This window comes from Pseudopipra pipra, chromosome 16 (assembly GCF_036250125.1).
Source record: "Pseudopipra pipra isolate bDixPip1 chromosome 16, bDixPip1.hap1, whole genome shotgun sequence".
Taxonomy (NCBI): domain Eukaryota; kingdom Metazoa; phylum Chordata; class Aves; order Passeriformes; family Pipridae; genus Pseudopipra; species Pseudopipra pipra.
In genome coordinates this window covers 12,670,455-12,687,731 of record NC_087564.1, presented here as the reverse complement: position 1 = coordinate 12,687,731, position 17,277 = coordinate 12,670,455, and the positions used below count along the sequence as shown (strand labels likewise).

The window sequence follows — 17,277 nt, the reverse complement described above, 5'->3', positions numbered from 1 at the left end:
GGTTGTTCTGGGGCAAAAGTTATGGAGGAAATAAGACTTCGGAGAGCAGAAACTCTGGGATAAGATTACCAAGGGACAATACTTAAAAGTGGGAGCCTCCACCTATCTTTTGCCCCCTCAAGGCAGGGAATTTTTCCATTTTTATTTTGCCACAGTCCCAGTTAAAATAATAGTAAGGACACTTGATGGAAACATCCAATATTGACTGCATATGATGGAAATTACTGACATTTTCTCTCTTGATCATAACATTTCTGCTAAGTTGTGGAAAATATGAATAATGATATAAATACATTAAAATGAAATGCACATAGAATTTTAAAAGTGTATTATGAGGCTGTTGCTGCAATATCTGTTGGGTAAACAGAAAATGCAGCTGTCTAACAACAGCCATTGAAATGTGTAAGTATCCCAATAAACTCTGCTTCTGGTTGCTGCTAAGGCCAGTTTCAGTTCCCATGGAAACAGATGATGGATTGCCAAAAATGAGATTTGATGTTTTAAAATAATCAGTGATTTGAACTAGTGATTACTATGAAAGTATTGCACTCTTCTTGCAGTGAAGAGGCATTATGCAGGGAGCAGGGAGAGAACACATGGCAGCTGGCAGACAGCAGCAGAGTTGTTAAAATTCTTGCAAATGGTCTTGGCTGCTGAATGAAACGGCAAATGCAGTTTCTTGAAAAATCATTGAATAAAATCTAGCAAAACCTCCATTTTATATAGTGAAGAGCCTTTGAGGTTTGGGAGAAAAACACATAAAAAGTTGTTGTACAGAGCTTAGCTTCAATGCTTTCAAGTGCTTTTCCTAAATAAGGTCTCTCTTATACCTGTATTTTGAGAATTGAAGGAGCCAGGAACACACAAGCCAGAAATTGCTTGATATTCCTTCCCCTGCTTTTTGAGCCGTGAATTTATTTGTCAATGACACATTAGGTTCTGATCCTACAAAGAGGCCACAACAAACAAAAATAAAGTGCTGGCAGCATTCAGTTCTCCAGCAACTGGAGGGTAGTTCCAGAGGGGACAACTGTCTGGAAGGGATCAGTGGGAATACAGGGAGTGGGAGTTTTGATTGAGAAGGTCAGTAAGCTTTTTGGGGGAAGAAACTAAAGAGTGAGGGCCACACTCAGGACACTGGGCACTCCTGTGAGGTGAGTGGAAGCTGCAGAGCACCATTCCCAGACCACTGTCCTCCCAGCTCCCCCTCATCCATACTCTCCTTCTCCAAGGATCTGAGATCCTTTTCTTGGGCCATGCCATCTTCTAAGCTCCTCTCTGTCCTTCTTTTCCTCCACCAGGGTTGAACATCCCCATCCATCCCTCTCTCTCACTATCCCTGACTTCACACACAAACCTGCCTTGGCTCAGCCACGTTTCCTTCCCCTCTGGGTGACAGCAGGTATCAGCCAGGTGGAAAGGGAGGGAAGGCACAGATTTCCTTCAGCATTTCCATTGCTTATCCTTTCCCTTTGCTCCTGCTATGATGAAAAGTAGCCTGATCTGTTCTACTCTTTCCCCACCCAACTGGCAGGGATTTCGAGAGGATGGCAAAGGGAGTAAAGCTGAGCAAGTGATGGCTGTGGTGACCCCAGCAAACAGTTGCCTTGTCTGTCTGTGTCTAGAATTGGTCCTTTCATGTAAAACAACAGATTTGTGTAATATATAAAAATAGCCAGAGGCAGGTATTAATGAAGAAAAGGCAGCACTAACATGCAGCAGACAAATAGATTTCATGTGAATATTGGCGGAGTTCGACTGTTTTCTCACTTCTAATTGCAAGATGCCTTTGCAAAGTTTCCCCAGAGCCAAAAATCCCTCCTCTCATACAGACCAGGCAGACCCACGAAACATCAGAGAGCACATTTACAACGTATTTAAATTCATTTGGAACCTGTTCCATGAAGGCCAAACACAAACCAGCTGAAGACTCCACTCACAACCAGAGATAGGCCACAGGCACGCTGCCAGATCCCTCTTTTCTCTGCAGCATAATTAATGGAAGGGCTGCTTCCCATTTGCTCCCATGTACCAAATTCTTTAAATTCAAGTTGAATACTGTTAACAAAGTAGACTTGATGCAAATCAACCACAAAAGCCACACTACATCCCCAGAGTGCCAAGTTCTGTGGTTTTGGTTTTTTTTTTTAACTTTCCTGAATCACACAGCAGCTTTCACTATGAAAGTAAATCTGCCAAAATCATAGGGCTTTTAAAGTATTCTATGTAAACCTGTATCATAAAGTTACAAACTTACATGTCTTAACACCTTTGTAGATCATATAAAAATCCACTAGAATCACAAGGAAAGACAGATTTTGTCCTTTTCTGCACAGAAAGAAAATCAACAACCCTTTGTAGTACCTAGCCACAAGTACTGACAGATACATTTTACTTCAGTCAGTTTTGATTAATAAAAGTTAATTGGTAAACATAAGACATTACCTTCTGCTATATTTGATAAGTCACAAGCATTTTGCATCTATTTCCATAAAAATAGAGATATGTGAGGGGCCACAGGAGATAAACTGTTCCCAGGGATTTGTGAACAATTGGCACTTTTTAAGCATAAAGCAATAGTTTTCTTTTGCATATTTGCTCTTAAGAATGACTGCGACACTTTTAAATATTCTTATCTTGGCTGCATATTAAAATATTTCCATTTGTAGACAGAGAAGTTCAAAGATTGACAGAAAAATGGTTTCCCACAAAAGCACATTAGTTATTAGAGGATTATTCATGATTTGTCCCTAATAGCATATTTAGTTCTGATTAGAAAATGCAGCAGATGCAAAAAGTGAGCCCCGAAGTACGATGACAATGAGTCTTCATATTTACTCACCTCTAAATTGGAGATGATTTTTTAAAAAACAGTGCATAGTTCACTTGCAAAGAGTAATGCTATTAACACTTCTTTCATAGTCCATATTTTCTTTCTCAAAGTACATTTGTCCCCAGAAAGTAACAAACTCATAAATCAATTTCTACTGCAAGCTGTGATAAGTAAATCATACTTAGAGCAAAAAGGTTTCCTTCCAGTGACACTTTCATTCCCTTTGTTTTACAAATTCCAAATCTATGATTAATAAGCGTAGTGGCACATAAAATGATTTTGTTCTTTATATGTGATCATCATAGGAAAAACAATATCCAGCAGTCAGATTTTCCTCTTAGACAGTGATCTTTGAAGTTTTATTGAAATTTACAGCTGTTGAAGATTGTGCTGAAAGATACTGGGAGCAGCTGAGGCCCATTAAAGCACAATATTAGTTCCAAGCAGCCACTTTTTTTCCTAGCAAAAAATATGGATTTTACAGTGCAGCAGCTTCCCCTGGCTTATGAAAAAAAAATATATTAAAAAACCCTCTGTGGTTTGTGGCCCAAATTTGTAATGAAACATATTGGTCAAATCCCAAAATGTGCCTCTCATCTCATCAGCCAGACTGCCTCACCTGGGAGGAATCCACTTCCAAATGAGCCTTGCTAAAAGGCATGTTCTTGGCAGGAAGTTGTTTTTCTACTGTCCCTCTTCCACCTAAACTGGGCTGTGTCACTCCCACACACTCCGCGCTCAGCACGACACGGTCCCCAAGAACGACCTCAGTCTTCCTCCTCCTCTCCCCCTCATCAAACCACCACACAAAATTCCACCCTAGAAGTTAAGAAACGCATATTTGAAACCTAGATTTAAAACCTGTGGCAAAGAAATTATGTGCAGGGAGGGAAACAGTGAGGTTGAATCCAGACAAGTCAAACAGCTTTAGAAAATAATCCTGGGATTTGCTTACCCTGAGGTGTTCCCGTTATCCTCTGCTGAACACAGCAGACAATAATACTCACACCAGCCCACTGACAGCATCAGGGCTGCTCAAACTTGAAGAGATGATGGGAGATTTCCCTACAGCCCTTCATATGCATATAGGCCTTGGGGAGAGCAGTAAAACTTGATGTAAGATGATTCCCAGCGTTGCCTATTCCCTCAAACTGAAATTACTCAACACAGCAGTTTGGTTAGATAAATGAATTAAGGGGTAGCAATGAATTTCAGTTTAAAGAAATAATTTAATTCTACCAAATATTCTTCTTTTTCAGGTACTGACTTCAAAATTAATGTGGAGCCTGTAAAAGGTACGAGCAGATAAAAATAATATTACGGGGGTTTTGTCACATCTCGTACTGCTCAGAGGTGTCACTCCATAAAGCCACCAGACAAGAGACCTTCAAAACTTTAATCTTTTAAATTATTGCTCAGCTAATACATTGCAAAGTTGACAGTCTCTGAATTTATTGTTCGGTAATGATAATCATCACGATCTTAATGAAAGTATTTTCCAGTGAGTGTGAAAAGTAATTAAGTGCAACTGGCACACGTTGTGTGACAGGCTGGTGTTTGTGGAAAAATGCATTGTGCCACCAGAACTGCTCACAGAAAAACAATGTTTGTCCTAAAGTGAAAAATGCATACATGGCACATTAAATCAGCTGCTCTCATCAAAGCAAACCCTAATCTAATGCTAGCACCAGCCCAAAATCTGATGTATTATTCTTAGATATTTTAATTTTTCTTATTTTTTAAAGTCTACTTAGCTACAGCTACTTTTTTTTTTTTTTTGAGACTGCCATTAAGAGATTTACAATTTTACCTTAACAAACGACCAGTAACTCTGCACCAGCTTTGCTTATTTGCAAGGCACTGTGAGTGTGCAAAACCACAGCAAGTCACATTGGACAGCTGCTTGTACAATCAGTCAGCACCTTTAGTCTCTATAAGAGACTCTAATGACCAAACACATCCAAATGCACAATGAATTGATCTTAGTGCAAAAAACCAGATATTAACTCGTGTGCCTAAAGACAATGCAATTCCTTGCCCCTTTCCAGTGCTTTGAAGTGCATGTGTGAAGTGTTTTGGTTCATGGACGGTTAATTAAGTGACTAAATGCCCATCCAGCTAAAAGGGACACCCCAAGAGTGCCTTTATATGCCAAAAAATGAACTTTCCTGTTTTGTGTCAGACACAATTTCACTAACAAAAGACATGACTTAATATTCATCTAGCTGCAGCTTATTAGGGGAAAAAAATAGTTTCCCTGTAAGGACACTAATGAAGATGATAACAATGTCTGCATAGAAGTTTCCTTCTTAGAGAAGAAACCCAGAATAAATGAATTGATGGCCTTTCGGTGAAAAGTGCTTCCCTTAGAAAAAGGTAAGAAATCCTCTAAGAGTACTGAGAATTTAATTCCTCTGTACCACGACTGAAAGGTAATTGCAGACCTTGCCGGTGCTACTGTCCTTTGTGCCTCTCCAAGGTACTGAACGTGCTCGTGTGAAGGAAGTTAAATGTGCTCTGCTTTTCAGGCTGATGAAGTACAGCCAGGCAAGGCAAGCTGAATACTTGACAACCCAGAGCAGCAACTTCTTTTGATGCAGCCACCTTTAGAGAGGCTGCTGGTTTGGGCAGGATGTGCAGGGAAACAGCGAAATCATCCCATCAGTCGAGACCCTGGATAACAGTGCAGCTGTAATTCCACATTGGTTTAACATGCATTTGGCAAACATTAATCTCTCCATGTGTAATGCAAAGTCTTTCCTTAAATTTCTTGGGGAATGTAAAATAATAATAAAATTGTCAAACCCTAATTCCACTCCTTGCTCACTTTCTCTTGTTCTTGATCTTCTGGTCTTCTCTCTGATCATCCACATTTTTCTAGCATGTACTAGCATGTGCACATTTTCTAGCAGCTTCCTTCTAGAAACAGCCCTTGACAACATCAAGCTGAGGCTTTGGTGACAGATAATGCATAAAAGCCAAAATGAATATACACCCACACTGTACTAAGTGGTGGTGGGACGACGACAGCGACTTTTAGGACTTAAATTTTTAAATACACACCCTCCCATCACTCTGGCTCTGCTGCAGATTTGTTAGTTGCCTTAAGTCATAAACTATAACAACAATCTCATGAGTATGTGCAGGCCATTTGCTTCACATTCATATATTATAGAGGAATTTGTTGACTTTACGTGCCCGCTCATTTCAGAGGAACTTGTCATCCCATTCTTGTTTTTATCTGGGGGCTTTAACAAAATATTACCAACACCACTAAAATGAGAACTACTACATAGTTATTTGCTGCAAAATCCCACCATGAGTAACACTAGCAGTTAAATTCAACAGAATATACAGTTTGAAAAAAATTGCCAATGTCTCAAAGGAAATCTTCTCCCAGAAAATGTCACAGCCGTGCATACTGACAGAGTAAGAGTCACCATTCTGACTAAAAAAAAAGATGAAATCAAAGCTATCCACTGAAGCTTCCCCCCCCAACCCAACTGAGAAGGGCATGTATGGAGAGGACAAGGGGTAAATAGTTTTAAACTAAAAGAGGGTAGATGTAAGGAAGAAATTTTTCATGATTGAGTGTGGTGAGGCCCTGGCACAGGTTACCCAGAGATGTGGTGGATGCCCCATCCCTGGGAACATTCAAAGCCAGGCTGGATGTGGCTCTGAGCAACCTGGTGTAGTTGCAGATGTCCCTGTTCACTGCAGGGGGTGGGACTAGGTGACTTTTAAAAGTCCCTTCTGACCTAAACTATTCTATGATCTGACAGAAGAGGCAACTGTGTTAACAGGTATAATAATTACAAGAAAACACAAAGAAAAATAAAAGCCTTATTTGACATGTTGTAAAGAACATTTAAAAAAATGCACATAGTGATACCATAGTTTTTGACAATTCAGCAATTCTGTTATCTTGGCTCCCTAGAAACACACCACTTCTGGAATGCTGACCATCTGGCAGAACCCCTCCCCATAAGTCTCCTAAATACCTGCATGTAGTGAAGGAGAACAACATCAGCATTTACTGCCTTAAAAGTGGTAGGGAAACCCTTCTGCGGAGCCAATTAAATGACATTCCTTGAAACATCTTCAGAATTTATTTTTTCTCAGAACTGTTACGTGTGTGTTCCTTTTGATCTTTCATCTCTCTCACATAAGGACAATTCAGCACATGCTCTGTTCCCACACCAGTGGTAACAGCAGCTCTCTGTACACGAGCATCAGGATCATTTTTATGGCATAAAAATGGTGCAGAGTTAAGAATGTGCACATTAAGGTTTTTGCATGAGTAAGAGTTAACTTTACCAACTATTTGAATGAACTGTACCAAACCCACCACTCCTGTCCCCATTTTTATGTCCTCAGTCCACAAACACTGACAGTGATGTCACTTAGAAATCACTGTTACAGCTGACACACAATATTATGGCTGATTGATTGAGCCAAATCATTGTAAGCTTGTTTAAGAGCATTAAAAAAGCTTTATATTGATTTAGCAATATAAGGTACTTTTAATCAGATTAAAGAGCATCATACAAGGTGGTTGTATCAATGTCACTGATGAGTTTAGCAGGAGATCCAGTCAGATGGATGCATCAGCCTAACTGGATCACTGGCTAAACTGATCAGTTAAATTGATACATCTCCTTGGGTGCAAAGAACAAGTTAAATGCACAACGTGCTCCACAGATAAGAAACACTTTTCATAAGATATCTGTACATTTCTCAGGTAATTTTATGCATCCTCTCTGTGTCTCAGGTTTTCCATATTTATAGGGCTGCCATATTTACTTCCTGAATTTCACAGACAGCAAGATGTGAGCGGATGCTCTCTGGTTTTTCCAATACTTTGAGACCTACTGCACACAGAGTGCTCTGATGATTGGTATGTGTACCATAAATCTGTCACCTCCTGAACTTACCAGGTTTACTATCTGACATACATCAAACTTCCAACGAGGCTCACACTTTCAGCACATGCACGTCCACTGCAAAAGTACTCAGGAATTCCTACACAGGCCAGACAAATGTCTTCAAGTTCCTTCTAGACAAAATTTCTGACCGAGAAAATAAAATTTATATGGAAGCCCTGCTACAGAGCAGTGTTACAGTTCTCCCATTTGTGAGTATTTCCACACTCCACGAGTTTCAAGTGATTCTACCCCAACAATCCCAACAGGGCAGGAATAAGAGTAAAGCACAGCAAATGAAAAACAGGATATTTACATCAACAAATACAGGACATACATTTCTCTACTTGCAATTTTCCCAAACTGTAAGAAAACTCATGCAAATCTCATTTTCAGACACCACGTGCCTGCCTTGGTCACTCTGCTCTGTTCCCCTGCAAGGGTTCCCAAGAAACTCTCGGATACCGGGATAACAAGGCTTTGTCACCATCTGTGAGTTGATTTGGGTATTCTCAGCATTGACAAAAGAAAATTTGTGATGTGGCACAAGTGGAGGAAGTAGATTCTTAATGGTTAATAACTCAGGATTTGTCACTTAGCTCTCTTCGAGAGATTGCCCAGGAACCCATTGTTTCATCTTCCAGCTGTTTCCCATCAAATTACTATTAAATTATTCATAAATTATTACACAGTTTCTTCACATCCCTGCAATACTAATTTTCTCAGTTTCAAAGTGCCTGTAATACCAGCTTTCAGGTTTAAAAAATGCACATAAGCAACAGCAAAATACACTGTGCAGATTAACAAAATTCAAATCCAAGAATACTTTTCCCTTTTTAATATAAACTCTAAAGACTCAGCACTCCTGGAACACAGCAATATCCCATTACCATCATCTGCTAGCACATCTATCCCTTTGAACACGTGAAAATATAATACAGAAATAACCAGCAACATTCCTGGTATTTCAACAGTTTTCCAATAAATGAGGCAAGATTTAATCTACATTTTTTAATGTTACAGCCAACCTCTTCAGTCTCTGTGCAGGTGAAAACACGAGATGGCTTCATAACTGTTTCAGGAAAGGATAAATGAGCACACCTTGAGATAATATCTAATCAAAGTGCAAGTACTGTGTCATTAGTGGGTGAGCTGCTAATTAGTCAAGAAGAACTACAATTGTCATCGTAGGCTAAAAAAACCAAAAAAAATAAACAATATTTAGAATTTTATAGTGAGGAAAACAGAACTAAGCATAAATCTGTAAAAAAAAATCCCCATGGATTCATAGATTAAAAACCAAAAATCTCAGTATTCATTAAGTTAGTCCACTCAAGTAAACGTAATTGAGAGATGAGCATTTCCTTTTCCAAAATGTATCCTGAAAATGAATAGCGTGAAGGAAGCGCAGACATTCTGCATATCCAGCCCCTTATGCTGCACCAGGACCATTAAAACCACATGAATTATTTTGTCAAACTGCTTCAGAAGTTCAGAGATGGTCTTAAAATAGTAATTTATCTCCAACTCAGTATGAACGAGGCTACTTTATTCTCTTTAAACCTTAATTAGTGTACTTAGAATGTAAGCTGTGTTATCAAATACAATTAATCATATTTTAGGGTGGGTGCATTTTGAGCTTTAAATCAACTTACATTCTGCTGCTTGGGATAATCTTGTGCCCGTCTCTAAACCACGTCACTTGGGGGCTTGGATGGCTCAGGATGCGTGGGAAGTTCAGAACTGCAGCTTGTCCTTCAGTCACTGTTTTTCTCTGGTCCGTGTCCATGAAATTCCCCATGTCTGCAAATTTAAAAATGATGCTCAGAGTCCTGGAAGTTCTTGTCTCTCCCCCCATTTCTTTTCAGAGGACAGAGTAATAACCGTGTTTCCAGCAGCCACTGGCACTGCTGTAATTAGTCAACAGGACACAAGAGATCATGGGACAGTTCTGATGTTGATTTATACACAGTCAGATGAACATAAGGCATGAAGGAAACCCAAGTGCTGCTGGAGCATCCATCAGCAGTCCTGAATGGCCCCGGTGCTCTGTGGCAATAACTGAGTGGTTTTAACTGGAAGTGACATTTTAATGGAGGTTTGTTTGGTTTGGATTGTTGGGGCTTTTTTTAGATAAGATCCTGCAATGCAAAGGAATGCTCGTGGTGTATATGAATTTATCAATTTTTTGGTCATCCTTTTTTTTTTTTAATCCATTGCTACCCAAACAGACAAGCAGCTCTATCATTGTAGTCAAGGCAATGGATAGTCAGACCTATGCAAGTGAGCCACTACATCCAGATGGATTCCAAAATAACAAGGCCACAGTCATGTTGGGAGCTGTCAGTTCTGGCACTACACTATGATTTCAGTAGTTGCCTGTGGATCTCCAGCATTTACAAAAGCATCCCTGGTCTCAGAGAGCAGCTTTTAACAAAAATTTTAATGGAAGAAAGGAATCTACCATTGCTGAACCTCTGCCTCTGAAGGCTTTATTTCACAGGTAAGCTCACATATCTGGGGAGTCCCTGAAAAAATTCAGAGAATGTTTTCTTCTTGTTTTTCTTTTGCCTCTTGTATCTCACTCTTAGCCATTAAAATAAACATGCTGTAGGCTCTTACTTCTTCACCCTCCAAAGAACTTCTATGCATTTTAATTTGATTTAAACTAAGGAACAGACACACACACACACAGAACTATTCTGCCTTCTGTCAGTGAATTCCCTTTTTTTTTTTTTTTTTTTAAGGACCACAGGGTTCTCTCCAAGTTCTGTGCAGCAGAGAGGGATGTAAAGGACTTAAGAAAGAGAAGACTTGCTGTCAGGTCTGTGAATGGCAGGAGATGAGAAGAGACAGAACAAGAGCAGAAATTAAAAACACATGGTATTTTAAAGAAGCTTTAATCATCTTTGTGATTTTCAAGTTATTTATTCAGAGATAATCAGCATTGTACTTCCTCTGTTGCTCCATATTCCTCACAACTGTAATCAGATCAGCTACTTGAAAAGAAGTTTCAAACCGCGTAGGTGGATCTAATTAACTTCACTGTCATATGATTATTTCAGTTTTCACAATCCAAGAGTTTTAAAGCCCATTCTGTAATTAAGATTTACTCAGCAGTTTTCTCTCAAATATCTGTTCCCATTCAGCTAAGCAATATGTTAGCATGTGTTGAGAATACTTTTTAAATTATTGAACAAGTTCCCTGCTACTTCAGATATCTGGGACATGGAAAACACCTCAGATCTTTCTCGGTGCACATTATAATTATACCTTTCAATTTTTCACTTGAGATCTTGAGCTGAAGTGTATTGGGAAGCATCCTCTATCCACTGGCAAAAATATATCGTTTCCAGTGAATCCTTAGGAGTAAAATGTCTAAAATACAACTCCCTGTAAGTCTTGATGAATGCACAAGACGATTTTAGGAGTCTCCTGGAATGTTGCTTTCTGATATGTTTTCAAGAATAACCAAAAATTAATGTATGACAAAATACCAGGAACTTCATTACATCCACACAGCTTCATTCAATTTAGATCAAGAATGTTAAAACAGAGAAAACAATCACATGGTATCAGTAGCTACCCTGGGTGAAGGAGGAAGAGGATATTTAAAACTTGTGGGACACTTTCATCTGCAGGAATAAAGTGCAAATCTGACTGGCAATTTCACTATAGAAGCCATATAAGTCACTATAGGCTCAAGACCAAAGGTCTTCCAAGCCATATAAGATCTGGTTTGCTTTGTCTCAGTGTTTTTATCAATAAAAATAAACAAATAAATTCTGACAGAGAGTCTTAAGAGAGAGCTTTTTAGCCTTGTTCAGCAACGCAGAACTACAAATTAAATGGGGAGGGGGGAACTTAAACTGAAGAAAAGCAAACAATTGCATTTCTTTCTCTCTTCAGAACAACCAACCACACACACAGACCAGCCTGGAGAAACAAAACACTTCACTGCAAATCTTACCCTCATTCAGAGGGGAATAAAACTGTCTTTTCAGGAGACAGGATTCTTCAGCAGCAGCATCAAGGTAAAGTATTCCTGTTGTGTCCTTCTCACTGTTCCCACAAGTACTTCCTCGGGAATCGCTCCCTCCGCTCTGTCAGTACCACTGCTTGTGCAGCTGGGTAGGGAACTGGACGGGGAGGAGGGGGGAAAGAACTGCTTTAACAACCTGACAAAATAATTGTTACTTTTTTTTCCAAATTTTGGAGAAGTTTCCCAGTCCACAGCTGCACAAACAAGTTTTCCTGCTGGGCCCAAAGGGATCGTGTGCTACACTGCAGTGCAAGAGCGGGAATGATCAGTGGGATGGAGGAGGAAATGGGTACATTTTTCTCTGGTGCTGCTGCCAAAGCCTTTGTCCCCTGAAAACACACCTGGAGATGCAACTCCAGAGGCATCCAGGCTCCTCTAATGGCTCAGTGCTGCACAATGAGGAGCATCTCACCCTCACCTTCCCCTGCTAACCTTGCTCCTCACCCCACACCTCGCTCAGAATTATGTTCACTCACACCAGCTTTCAGTAGATCCTCTGTGACCTGACAGAATTCACTAAAACCGAAGAAGAATATTTGGAAAAGTACTTGCAAGGGTCTGACACACATCAGGGTGAGCATAAGGTCACTGCACAGTAGGGGCATAAGGGTTGGTAGAAGTCAGGGAAGGAAACCCCCAGTTTAGCAGCAGTTTATTTTTACTTTAGCTCCCAGCAGCTCTGAAACAATAGGGAGATCAAACATCAAATTACTGGTATTACTGATATAGTAACATAATCTACTGTGATTCAGTAAACTGATGAATATGATACCAAAACTTACATAATACCATTTGCAGCTGGTTTTATTTTAAAACACAGGAAATTCCATGTAATTTCCCTCATTGACATACTGATTAACTTGAATCAGTTCCTTCAAATTGGGTTTCTAATAAATAATTCAATTTCTCTAAATTCCACTTATCAAGTGACATTTACTGCAACTGAATTTCCAGTTACTGACCCTGAGGAGAAGAAATCTGATCCATTTACCACTTCTTAGGCACAGTATGCAAATCTATCTAGTTTGAATGTTTTTTATGCTTTTACTACGAGAAAAAAAAGAATAAGGCCTAATTTTATTGCTAATTCCAAAGATGTCATTTGGATTATATTTCCTACATGTTAACTGAAAAATAGCAAATTAAGAGTATGTGATCATTTCTTATGTCATGTTCCCTGGCACTAACTCCTGAGAAAACCAACTAAACCTTTCCTAATGGCAGCTGGATTGCAAAAATTCTGCACAGTCGAAACTGCAGTGGTGCAAACACTGGAGGGTTTGCTTCAGGAAGGTGTTGAGAACAGACTTTTAAAGTATTGTTGTGAAACTGCTGATTTTGTATCACAGGGATTATGATCTGAAAGCTGCCTGGCGTTATCTCCACCACATCGTTCTCTCAGGTATCTGCTGCTGTCCTCTGGGCTTCTTTGGTGGTGGTGTTTTGACTGATAGTTTTGTGCTGTATGGCCTTGCTTAATCCCTGTGTATTCAGGGAAAGGTAAAATAGTTTTCTCATGTACAGCTGCCTCCAAATGATCTCTTCTGATGGCTCTGAACCCCTCAAAGCTTGTTCTAAAGACTTCATGTTGCACCACTTTGAGCTGCTTCCCAGAGACACCCCAGAGTATGAAACTTCTTGTGATGCAATAATTTGAAAACTTGTTAAATACGTTATCTAATGACTTTTCAGGCTAACAAGTGTTACTGGTATGTTGTTTCTCTCCCCACAGAAAGAATCAGGGACAGAAGAACTCCCATTCCAACGTACATGCCACTTGGACTTCAGATCTCCTCTGCAGCAGGGCCCCCATCCTGTTCCGTACAATGCACTGATAAAATCCAGCATCAGACCTCTGCAGATCTGGGATGATGTACCTGCAAGACAAAATGCAGAATTATAGTGCACTTCTGCCTGTTTTACACGTTGCCTTAAACGCTTATCGTATTTTTTCTGATAAGCAGCATTCTTGTATCATCTCTGGTCTTTGATTACAATATTGTCTGTCATACACAGATTTAAAAAAAAAAAAAAACAACAAAAAACAAACAGAACAAAATGCATGAAATATCTTTCAGTCTGAAGTTCTGGATGAGACAAATACCAAGTATATCCAAAAATTCTCTTGAAATATAGACTTAAATTTTTTCCTTAGTTTTCTCCACCTTCATTCCTCAGGCTGGTGAAAGCAGCCTGGTAATTTGTTCAGAGGAGGCACAAGAAGATTGCAAACTAAATGTAGGTATTAGGAAGACTTGCAAGGAACATCAAAGCTGTCCAATGAAAAAAATGTGATTATTCCACTGTAATTCAGAGGAATTCTGGAAATGACACCATGTGCTGTATGTTGTGTTTGTTCTGCCCTTCACTGTGCTTAAACAGACACTTAGTCCACTAATGCTCACCTTCCTCCTTCAGCTACATCTGATTACTCAACATGAAAATGAGCTGATAGGCACAGTTTTAATGGGACTAAAACACATGAATAATAGAGATAATCCTGCATTAAACAAACATTAATCAAAAGCACATATTCCCCCAGTCACCTTCAGGAGATATTATGGTAGGATTAATGAAAGTCTTTATGAAAGATAAGGAAAAAGAAAACTGCTGAATTTTAATCTTCAGAATTTAAATCCACTAAAAGAAAACATCTCTTCTTATACTCAGATACACTGCACACACCCACACACAGAGCTTAATATCTGAGCAGGATCAGACACCAGAAAAAGAAAGGAGGCAGAAGAATCTGGTGTGATAAATGCAGGCTCTAATCACTGCATGGTGCAATACATACACTATAGGAAATAGGTCATACAACCAAATACGGGGAATTAAAAGAGAGTCCAGCACCATGGACAAATTTTAGGGATTCCTGGGAGACCCTGGCAGCAAAGTGACAGCAAACGCAGCAATCAGAATCATTTCCTTCTCTGCCGGGCAGCTGATTGTTGTAAAACATAGTTATTAAAAAAATAAATTTAATATTCTGGAAAGTAAATACTGAAAATTAATTTGTACAATTCATTTTACCAGACAGTTTATAGCTTAGCAGGTTTTTTTCCTCTCATAAAGGTTCAGCATCCTACTCGGCCAACATTTAGTGCATTGGCTTTTCTATTAAATAAAGCCAAAATTAAAGGCTTCTTTTTTCATCTGTACTAAAGCAGTAATGCAGAGTTAGTTTTGCTGCCACCAGGACAAAACAAATCAATTAGATCAGAAGTGTCCTACTTTGGTTTTCTTTTCTGACTTATTAATGTTTCAGCAGGAAACATTCTTAACATGTTGCCTGAAGAAATGAAAATCTTTTAAAAATTTACAGTGAAAATGCCATCTACCTTGGAAATTCCAAGGGAGCCCCAACCTACTGAGCAGCTGGATCCTCAGTGGACCTACTGAGTATGATGTGCAGGTAAGGGAAGCAAAATTAGAAGAACTTAATAACAAAAGTGAAAAAAAAAAAGAGATGGGACATATGGATATACTATTTGAGACTAACTTAAAAATTACAAACCTGGGCAAGAGATAAATATTAATGGAATTTGATTCTGTGTTTACAATTTTAAACAGTCTTTATGCACCTCACGTGTCTTATTTTTTAAAATATACTTTTTTTATTGACCCAACAGTCATAATACTGCTTTTTTGTGCTATGCTTTCCCCTTTCTGCTTATTTTCTCATCTTCAAGAAGGGATATAAATAGTGCTTTCTAAATTCAAAACAAGACTTTCTTCCCCACAATGAATTTATATCAAAAGTTAATACAATTTCCTCCAGTGACAAGACATAATTTTGCTTTATTTTTGTCTACGCTCTCAACTTGCAAGAAGATCTTCCCATTGTACAGGTGCCAGGAGGCTACTTAAGGTTTCTGGGGATCTCTGCAAGGACTTTAGAAAGTCAGAGTCGACAGTTTCTTCATTTTGAGTGGAACAGCCAACCAGAAACTGGTGCTTGGAAAGTTTCTGTGGAAAGATGTAAAGCGACAAGCGGAAAGGGAGCTCCGAGGGAAGCCTTGCAGAGCGGAACATGCTCCATCACCACACTGCCAGGAGTCAGTTTGAGGATGGAGTGCTATCAGACACCCAAGGAGAAATGCACTAACACTTATATTTCCTCCCTAATTTAAAATTGAAACCCTCATTTGAATTTCAAATGCTCCGAGAGTTAAAAGCGAACCTATAGGCTACAGGATTTAACAACCATAATTATGAACACAGAATTAAAAGCAAATGTATTTTATTGGATAGTCATGTAACTTATTATCTATTCAAACTTTCTAACAAGGGACTTATGCATCAAGTGGTCTCGCTTTTTTTATCCAGAATAAAATTAAAATGTGTCCGATGTTAAAAACACAAACAGAATAATCAGATTCTTTAAAGTAATTTGAAATATTATATGGCTGCTGAGACCTAATCTTAGTTTCTTAAATTCATATAAATTTCAGGCCACAAAAGCAAATATGGGAGACACACCTAGTCCCAAACTCAATTCAAAAGAAAACAAGGTGGGGGAGGAACCAAAAAGGAAAAAGGTCACTGCCTGAACTTTAAAGCCTCTTAACTTCTAGACATAAGCAGAATAACCACTGCAGTCAGCAGCACTGATTTGTTTCCATTATGTGTATCTCAGATCACAAAGAATTTATAAGGTTGTTTTATAAATTCTTAATCCAGCCCAGTGTATGCACAGTCACTGTAAGAGCCAGGCTTTGCACATAATCAGCTTCGTTAGACAAAGAAAAGCTGTTCATTCAGGGTCACCAAGGTCAAAATGCAAAGACTCCAATTAGTTCTTTACTCACTTGGGGTGTTATAATAATATATTTTCAGCCTGTTACAATATAGACATTACTTTAACTGAGGCTCACTAAGTAATATCAATTACCAAAACTCTTTGACTGACGATTCAAATTGCAGCAGAAGTCACTTACTCAGGAAGATTCGTGCATTTAAACAGACTATTTACCCATGAGAACTGCAGAGCAAACTATTATGGGGTCAAAGTTTAAATTCTGCAACTGGAATTTTTATGTCTAAGCATATCTTTTCCTTGCTTTCATTCATCCTTAGGCACCTATGCCATATAATCTTTTTGTGGAAGCTTAAAGCTTTCCATTTCTATATAACCAAAATCCTGTTTGGTTTATGTCTGACTGTGGTGTAGTAATAGCAGCAGGGCTTCAACTTCTAAATTAGTATTTTCTATCAATGTTTTATTACTATAAACCAGTAGTTGCCTATCTTCTAAATCACCTCTGCATCAGATGTTTTAATTAGAAATAGAACTAAAAACAATATAAAAAAATGCAGAATTATTAAACATAGCTTGAATCATGATCTGACATTCCCTAGACTAAATTAAATGCAATGATGAGAAACAAAGGACTGATTGCAGGTGTGTGTAAACAGAGCTTGGCAAAGGTGTTCCAAGATCCTAACTCACACTGCAATATACAGTAAAATTCTCATTT

The 17,277-nt window shown here is 38.8% G+C and overlaps 1 protein-coding gene across 3 annotated transcripts in view; it reads right to left on the bottom strand.

Annotated features, from left to right (window-relative positions):
- SDK1 (sidekick cell adhesion molecule 1) overlaps positions 1-17,277 on the bottom strand; it is a 395,504-nt gene that overhangs the window by 266,957 nt on the left and 111,270 nt on the right. For all 3 annotated transcript variants that reach the window (XM_064673195.1, XM_064673194.1, XM_064673196.1), the window contains exons 4-5: positions 13,568-13,674; positions 9,411-9,558 (exon numbers count right to left, since the gene is read on the bottom strand). In XM_064673195.1, coding sequence (XP_064529265.1) covers positions 9,411-9,558; positions 13,568-13,674 — 255 coding nt within the window. The remainder of the gene's footprint in view (positions 1-9,410; positions 9,559-13,567; positions 13,675-17,277) is intronic.